Here is a 9571-nt window from a genome sequence, read left to right on the forward strand (position 1 = left end):
GAGATGGAATCATAGAACCTTTAAAGAGCAGTTGGAGGCCATTAAACTTGTCTAGTCTGCAAAGACCCTCTGAAGAATATCGCAGCCAGACCAACATCCCCACTATACCCATACTTACCATCTAGCCTGCATAACCTTGGATGCCATGGGGCAATTTAGAATGGCAATCCTCCTAATCTTTGGACTGTGGGAGGAAACTGAAGCACCTGACGGAAATGCATGCAGATACAGGGAGAACATGCCTGAGATTAAAATCCAATCCCTGCTATTGTGAGGCAGCAGTGCTAACCACTGTGCCACACCCCAGATCTGGAGCTGGGATGACCGACCCCTAACAAGCACAATCATCTTCCTGTGTGCCAGATATGACTCTGACCAGTGGAGAGTTTGCCCTTATTCCCATTGATTCCAGTTTTGCTAAGGCTCCTTGATGCTACATTCAGTCAAGTGCGATCTTAAGGTCAAGGGCTGTCGCTCTCACCTCACCTCTGGAATTCAACTCTTTTGTCCATGTTTGAACCAAGGCAGTAATGAGATCAGGCACTGAGTGGCTCCAGCGGAACCCAAGTGGGCATCAATGAGCAGGTTATTGCTGAACAAGTGATGCTTGATTGCACTGTTAATGATATCTTCCAGCACTTTACTGATAATCAAGAATAGCCTGATAGGGCGGTAATTGGCATGGTTGGATTTCTCCTATGTTTTGTGTACAGGACATACCTGGACAATTTTCTATATTGTCGGCTAGATGCTAGTGTTGTTAACTGTCCTGGAACAACTGACTAGAAGTGTGTCAAGTTCTGAAGCGCAAGTCTTTATCACATTGCTAGAACGCTGTCAGGACCCATAGCTTTTGCAGTATCCAGTGCCTCCAACTGTTTCTTGATTTCACATGAAGTGAATCAAATTGGCTGAATGCTTATATCTGTAATGCTGGGGACCACTGGAAGAGGTTGAGATGAGTTATGTACATGGCACTACTGGCTGAAGATTGCTATGAAAGCTTCAGCCTCATTTTTTGCACTGACATGCTTGGCTCTTCCATCATTGAGGATGGGAATATTTGTGGAGCCTCCTTCTCCAGTAAACTGTTTAATTGTTCACCATCATTCAAAACTGGACATGGCAGGACTGCGGAACTTGGATCTGATCTGTTGGTTGTGGGATTGCTTAGCTTTATCTATGACTTGCTGCTTATACTGTTTGGCACGCAAGTAAACCTGTCTGGTAGCTTCATTTTTTTTAAAAGTATGACTTGTACTGCTCCTGGCATGTCTTCCTGCACTCTCTATTGAACCAGAGCTGATCCCTGGTTTGATGATAATGGTTGAGTGGAGCCATGAGGTTACAGATTGTGCTGGATTACAATTCTGCTGCTGTTGATGGCCCTGCTGGTGATGAGTGTCTCATGGATGCCCAGTCTTCAGTTGCTATATCTGTTTGAAGTCTATTATATTTTGCACAGTGATAGTGCCACATATCACTTTATAGAAGATTCTCAGATGGTAGATTACCTTCCCTGAGGAGCATTCATGAGCTAGATGGGTTTTTCTGACACTCAAAATCATATCATGGTCATCAGTAAGTTCTTAATTTGAGACCTTTTAAAAATTGAATTCAAAGTCCACCATCTGCCGTGGTCAGATTCAAACCTGGCTCCCCAGAATATCAGATGAGTTCTGGATTATAGTCTAGCAATAGTACCAAGAAGCTGTACCCAAGAGAATAATAGAGGACTGTTCCTGCATAAAGATGACCAGTTTTTGGTATTTGGCTCTAAGTATTTACATAGACATATTAAGTAATATGTAATGAATAAATTCTATGTCAAAAACAAAATCTATCTTTTATCTAAGATCTCATGCGGGCATCCATCCTCACTTGGTACCAATAACACTGACAGATATCCCACATGATTCCAGCAGAAACAAACACATACAAACAAAGTAACATCACTGAAACAGCTGTAAATCAGGAAATGGAAGCAAGGAACTTAAAAAAACTACAATCAACAGGGATTTGGTACTGAGCAAATTATTCAAGCTGTGCCTGACAAACCCTTTGATCCTGATGGACTTCAAAAGAGGTGGCTGGTGAGATAATTAATTTTCCAATATTCCTTTGACTCAACATAAGTTCCATTCAACTGGAACGCAGCAAAAGTAACTTCTTTCTTCAAAAGGAAAGGAGAGAGAAATCAGGAAACTTTAGGCCAGATAGCTTAGCATCTGGCATAAGGAAGATATTAGAAGTTATTTTTAAAGACATTGGGAGAGATTTAATGGGGAATGACAGTCTCATTCAGAGATCACACTCAGGGGCTCAGAAATGTTGAGCTTTGCTTCCATTCTGACAGTTGTTTTGTAGCGCAGAACAAGTTGTTGGAGATAAGTAGTGTAACTGATCTGGGGAGAAGTAGATTGGGGTGTGTGAGTTGAGTATGGGGTCTGCTTAATATTTATCAGGAGTTAGGTCATGTATTTAATAGTCTAATTTTTCCTAAGCAACTATTTTACATAATTTCATTAGAACCATCGGAAGTCTCCAATTTAAATGGAGAATTTCAGAGGGATCACAGCACAGTGAAATTATCAAATAGAAAATTCAATTTCCTGGGCAATTCCTTCTGAGTGGGCTGTGATGGGGATTCTGCAAGGATCCCATGTACAATTGTGATCTATGCTGGCATAATGGCTGCCTGGACCAGCAGAAAATAACAAGGCACTTAGAAAGCTTCATGGCAATCCAGCAGAGCCAACCTGGCTTTATGAAAGGGAAATCATGTTAACCAATTTGTTGGCATTCTTTGAGGAAATAAAATATGATGTGGATAAAGTGGACTCAATAGATGTACTGTACTTAGATTTCCGGAAGGCCCTTGATAAGATACCACATCAAAGGTTATTGGGGAAAATAAAAGCTCATCTCATAGGGGATCATAAATTGCCATGGGTGGAGGATTGTGTAGCTGGTAGGAAACTGAGAATAGGTGCAAATAGGCCTTCTTCTGACAGCTGAAGTGTGCCAAGCACAGATATATAGCCACATGCCTGGAAGGAAAGCATCAGCAGGCAATGATATAGCGACTGTCAGATCTTGGACACAGTAGCATCAAGGAGCAATATCCTCTGTAAGAAGATTGAATCAAGTGATTGGGAGGGCACAGGATAGGATGGGGGAGCAAGAAGGAAATGGAAGCCAAACACTCAGCATATCATCCACCACTGAAGACCTGGAAATGATCAAAGACGAGTGCCGCAGGAGACTACAACTCCTTCGGTGGACAATCACCAAGATCTGTGTCCTTGCCATAAAACACATTACACCTCCCTCTAGTGGCCACCATCCCATTCCAGTAGCTATTAACTTCACTGGGTCCTTGAATCTTTTCACCTCTGACTCCCTTCAAGAATCAACTGTGGACCTTAATAGCATCGTGAAAACAGCTACACGTCACAACAATTTGCAGGTCACTAATGCTGTCTGGTAGGACTGGAATACACATTTATATACTGAAAGGCATGGCCTTGTAATTGCAGGGAACAGTTGATTCCACCTCAAACACTGGAATCCACAAAACACATTATTGGTTGCACCCACATAGCCTTCAACATAGCCTTCAACATAGCCTTCAACACCTCAATCTTGACCCAATCAGATTCATCAAGAGGGAAGTATTCTTCTCCCTCAACATTCAACTTGTGCTCATCTGCTATGTTTCTGGAAGCTCATATAGCCTTCATCCTGTTCCATCATCCTCAGCTAGTCCAAGCTGCCTCAGCCCAAGGCAGAAAGGCAGTTCACTCTCTGCGGATGTACAAAGGTGATAGAACAGATGCTACCAGTTCATTCTGACAACTATTAAGTAGGGCATTGGATTTCTCAAAATCGGTTGCTTAAATCAACCAGGTGTCACCATCAAATGCCTTTCTCCAAGGATTTGGGGCATTATGGTGACATGTTGTGCTCTCCTTAATGTGGCCTTGGGAGATGTACGTGATTTGAGGGTGGTGAGACCCCTATCAGCAGAGAAGCTAAGAGAGGAAGCAGAGGAGAAAGACGGGAATGAACAGAGACATGCACCTTCTGCACAATTAAGTGACTGCCTTCTGCCATCTGATAAGAAGAGGACCTCTATCTTCTCTCTCATAACCTACCTGCCTCGAGTTCAGACATCCTGCCTCCTGTGGAAAGCTTTAGCAGACCTCTCCCTTAAAACAGCAGCAGTCTCAGTGATATGTGTTACAGAGTTTCTTAAATTCATTCAACTTGGCTTTGTTTCTGTCCCTGGCTCTAATTGGATAGATATCTTGTCTCCATATCGATTAAGGGCTTCCCAACATGAAAATCTTAACATATTCTGTTTTCCACTGCAGTCCCAAAAACAGATCTAGCTACTGTCTACTGCCTCCTTGGTGAAAGTATCGTACATCAGATCTTCTCAGCTTCCTGTGATCGAGAAATGCAATGAATGGAATGAAAAGAAGTTTAAGAAAGACCTGATGGGCCTATAGCTTCTGATGAGTGGTGCCTTCAGGCAGGGAATAATTGCCTTCTATGTTGTTAAGAAACATTGTAAGGAGACCTGGTGAACTATAGACCTATGAGTCTGACTTTGGTTGTGGATAAACTGTTGGACATGATTTATGGGCATTTTGAGGGGCAAAAATTGATTAGGGATAGTCAGTATGGTGTTGTGTGAGGAAAATTATGTCTCACAATCTTAATTGAGTGCTTTGAGGAAGTCACCAAAAAGATTGATAAGGGCAGAGCAATAGACGTTGTTTACTTGGACTTCAACAAAGCCTTCAACAAGGTTCCGCATGGTAGACTAATTAGTAAAGTTAGGTCATGTGGGATGCAGGGTGAGCTTGCCAATTGGATACATAATTGGCTTAATGGCAGGAAACAGAGAGTGGTGGTGGAGGGTTGCTTTACGGACTGGAGCCCTATCATTAGCGGTGGTCCACAGGGATCAGTTGTGGGTCCTCTTTTGTTTGTTGTTTATATAAATGATTCAGATGAGAATATAGAAAGCATGGCTTGTAAGTTTGCAAACAACAGCAAAAACGGTGACATAGTAAGCAGCGGAGAAGATTGTCTAAGATTACAAAGGGATCTTGATCAAATGGGCCAATGGGCTGGAAAATGGCAGATGGAGTTCAATCTGGATAAATGCAAGATATCGTAATTTGATTCAATAAACAAGGGTAGGGCTTATAGAATTATGGTAGAGCCATGGCTAGTGTCGTAGAATGGGGGAACTAAGGCTTTAAGTACGTAATTCTTTGAAGCTTGTGTTACATATAGACAGGTTGGTTAAAAAGGCATTTAGCATGCTTGCCTTCAATGTTCAGTCCTTTGAGTACAGGAGTTGGGGAGTCACTCTGAGGTTGTACAGGGCATTGGTGAGGCCTTTTCTGAAGTACTGTTATATGAAGGACATAGGTTTGAATCATAAAGAAAGGCTGGATAGGCTGGGACCTTATAGACATTTATAAAATAATAAGGGATAAAAATAAAGTAGTTGTCTTTTCCCTAGGATGGGAAATTTCAAGACTAGGGGGCACATTTTTAAGGTGAGAAGAGAGAGATTTAAAAAAGACATGAGGGGCAAATTCTTCACACAGAGGGTGGTTTGCATGTGGAATGAACTTCCTGAGGAAGTGGTGGATGTGGGTCCAATTACAATGTTTAAAAGACTCTGGATTAGGAAAGGTTTGGAGGGATTTGGGGGCCAAGAGTAGGCAGGTGGGGGATTATGTTTAGCATGGACTGGTTGGACTGAAGGGTCTGCTTCCATGCTGTATGACTCTATGACTCTATGTCATATCATTCAAGAGGTTTCCATCTTAACCTCCTCCTAGTCTTCATCATCATCCTTTTCAACCCCAGGAATAGATTGCTGATTGGAAGTACAAGTTCCAGTATCTACCTTCTCCTGACTGTAATTATTGCAGATGAAATGTTGAGTGTAGCACCAGAAGCCTAAGCAGATGTACACATGAAGGCAAAATGAAGTAAACATCCTACTTAAGCAGACAAAATTATTTCCTCAATGTAATAGCTCCCTTGTGGATGTTTTTCACTGTTTACAGTACCATTGACATGGTGACAGTTTTAATTAGAGTCAAGTTTGGTACGAGGCTTGGAGAATACATGCGGGAATATTAACCACGCACTACCTAATCTCATTTAAACATGACAGAGCAGGTTCTTGTTGGGCATTAAAGGGTAATGACATATTTTTCAGGTACTAACTCAGATGGCAGTTTTTGAAGTGAGGGATAAATATACAAAGAGCTGCTCCCCAATAGCTTTATTTTACATCTGAGGCATCCTAATAGTTACAACATTTTAATATCCATGTGTAAAACGAAGCAAACTGTATGAAATTTTGGACTAATATTGAACACTAATGAAAATTCTGGCAGATTCAAAATTACTATTGCATAACGAATAGAAGATAAAAAAATCGGGCCAGTTATGTCAGTGTTCTGTGCCATGAAAACAAAGTGTTTGAAATGCGCAATGTGCTGACCAAACTATTTTTCTATTTGTAAAATTCTATTTCATATTTGCTTAACCTCTCTGTGTGCAAATAGTCACCCTTTGGTCTAACTACAACTTCTGTCTGGTTAAAAATTTATAATCCACTGTGCATTTTAGTGGAATGAGTGGGAGTCAGAGATAAGACATTTCGATGGGGGAAGATGAGAGCTCCCTATATGGATTCCTTAATTTCTTTATCATTTAGAATTCCTGAAAGGGCCTTAAAAATTCTATGCATGGTAAACTTACAAAAGGTACTAAGACCTGTAAAGTAAATCCATATATTTTCTGTCTCGACTATATTTCTGGCCCTGTGAAATGAAGTGTAAAAGATATCCTTAATGCATTTTAATCATACTGTTAATCCCAAAAATATCTAGGACACATAGCCTCCACATTGACAGTGGATGCTATGAGTTATTCCATACACACTGTCAATAATATTTCACAAGTTCATTAATTTTCTCAGCAGTAGCACATGAACTCCAGTTTAAGTGACCTGGTGATATTGGACTGTTCATACAATCCTTTACATCCATCACAGAGGACAAACAGATAAAATATATTCTTCTAGATAATATCTATAAGACAGCACAACCAGAAATGCAGCACTCCTTCAGTATTGCACTAGAATTTCAGTCTGGATTATGTGCTCAGGTTTCTGATGTTTGGTGTAGACCCAGGGTCTTCTGACTCAGTGAGCCATAGCTAACGGTGAATTTGAAACATTTTTCCATTTGAAGTAATTAAAACGGCTTTTGTGCCCATTTCTAAACATTCACAGAACACCACTATTCACAGGACTTTACAAATTTAAATTTGTTTTTGATTAGATAAGATACCCATAATTTGGATTTGGTATTTTTGCATTTCTAATTGATGTAACATTTAACAAGATTGACTGTATCACTCTCCTAATCCTTTACTTAAATGAGTTAAGATCTTAAATTACCTTGTTTCTCATAAAGAATGACATTTGGTTTTCTCACCACTGATTGTGTATGACTATTATCTGCTGTAGTGATACATTCTTGATTCTTCTGAGTGAAGAGGAATGCTCTGACAAATAAAACATACAATGAGAAATATTATGAGATAAAATGCAATATGAATAATTCTGACTTTAGTGTAAAAAATGTGATATTGGATCAGCACCCATCATACGTCCCCTGGTTTCACTTTAAGTGAAAACAAACAATCGGCTCTTGACCCAATATTAACATTCATGAAAACGACTCCCAATAATATAGCTGAGGCTAAACCAATCCAAGCCAACATAATTAGATAATGAAGGAAACTTAAAATTATCAAATTTAAAACACTATTTAGCAGAAATCAAAAATTAATTTTAAAGCACTAGTATGAAAAGCAATAGGTTTACTTGCTAGTTCAGAACTAAGTTTACTAGATTTGCAATGTACTTATTTTCGCAAGATATACTTGAGGACTAGAAATGACTCCATTTTAATAGTCTGCTGCTTAGCACCAATTTTCAGGGAATTTCCATTGCTTCAAAGTAGTGTTTGACTGGCTTAAAATTAATAGTTTCAAATGTCTCCATTAAGAGACAAAATAATGATACAGAGATGTGCTAAGTACTAGTTAGTTTATATTGGTAAATCATCTTAGTCCTTCACTCTCAGTCCAAGAATTTAGGGCTGTTATGTCCTTTTTTGGTGACAAAAATCTCTGAAAGTTTGGAGACAAAATGCTTATATTTACTGATTAGCCCTTTCAAAAGCATGGTTCAGTAAACCTATATAGGTTACTTGATGAAAACAGGTCATTAAGCAGTGTCTGGGTAACATTTATCTGCCATGTTTTAATAACCAATCTAAATTTCATGTAATGCAGAGCTATGTCAAAAACTAAATGAACAGTGGACTATTCTGCTTGGTCCCAGTTCAGACAAGACATCTACAATCTAAGTATGAACCTGGTTTCTGCTTTAAAGAAAGACTTGTTCCTTTCATCTCATGAAGTACGAAAATGCATTACAGCCAATTAAATATTTTGAAGTGTAGGCAGTTGCACAGCTACTCCTGCAAGTAGCAATAAATTGCCAGATAATAGATTTTTCTTGAGGGAGATTGTCAGGACATTGAGTAAGAACTCACTTGCTGCACAAAATTTGTGGCAAAGACTGTTTCATTAATCTGAGAGTAAAGATGGAGTCCTGGTTAAATGAGTCAACAGAAAGGTGACATCTCTGACAGTGTAGCACAACGAAAAACTGGACTGGAGTGTTAATGTAAGATTTTTGTGTTCATGTTTCTGGAGCAAACCCACAATAATTTGAGTCCCAGGCAATAGAATAACAGCTAATTTTTTTTTACAAATATGCTGATAGTCCGTTATGTACTTCAATCATTATCTATATTCTATCAATAAAGTGAAAAATATACCTGCAAAGAAATTGGCTTTCTGAATTACATTTTTGTGCACATTTCTCTACATTGACTGCTGGATATTTTGACTCTCGTGCAGAATAAATCCAGGCCCCTTGTGTTTTTACATATTCAGTCAGTATATTACTTCTTACTGTACAAAAAAAAAGACATTTTGGTAATATGCTTTCTTTATAAAAATATGCATTATACAAAACCATCCGAACGAATTATTAGTTTCACTTACCAAAACATAAGAAACTGAGAAAAAGGAGCCCTGTGGAAATCAGCATTTTAATCCTGATTTGAACCACTTTAGAAACCCCTGGTATGGCAATGGGTCTTATTTACTGACTGAGGACTTTGCATCACCAAATAAATAAGCTTGGGCCAAAAGAGCAACTTTACATGTTGAGGTAGTAAATCATTCTCTAAGCAAAGGTGGCAAATACTTGCCAACATTACCTGAGAGATTCAGAAAACTTTCAGAAATCTTGCTCATTTTAGGAGAAGGCATTAATGTTTCAGTTTGATTGTCTTGTTATTTTCATTTGACTTTCATTAATTCAACAACATCTCTTCTTTTTGAACACTTTTAAGAGCAAATAGAGACAAATGGTCATGATGTACAT

General features: G+C 39.1%; 1 protein-coding gene across 1 annotated transcript in view; it reads right to left on the reverse strand.

Moving 5' to 3' along the window:
• Positions 1-9323, reverse strand: part of plg (plasminogen) — an 81543-nt gene extending 72220 nt beyond the window's left edge. The window contains exons 1-3 of the mRNA XM_043696295.1: positions 9187-9323; positions 8958-9093; positions 7505-7611 (exon numbers count right to left, since the gene is read on the reverse strand). Of these exons, the coding sequence (XP_043552230.1) occupies positions 7505-7611; positions 8958-9093; positions 9187-9232 (289 nt within the window). The 5' untranslated portion in view covers positions 9233-9323. The remainder of the gene's footprint in view (positions 1-7504; positions 7612-8957; positions 9094-9186) is intronic.
• Positions 9324-9571: the final 248 nt, after the last annotated feature.

Source organism: Chiloscyllium plagiosum, chromosome 9 (genome assembly GCF_004010195.1).
Source record: "Chiloscyllium plagiosum isolate BGI_BamShark_2017 chromosome 9, ASM401019v2, whole genome shotgun sequence".
Taxonomy (NCBI): domain Eukaryota; kingdom Metazoa; phylum Chordata; class Chondrichthyes; order Orectolobiformes; family Hemiscylliidae; genus Chiloscyllium; species Chiloscyllium plagiosum.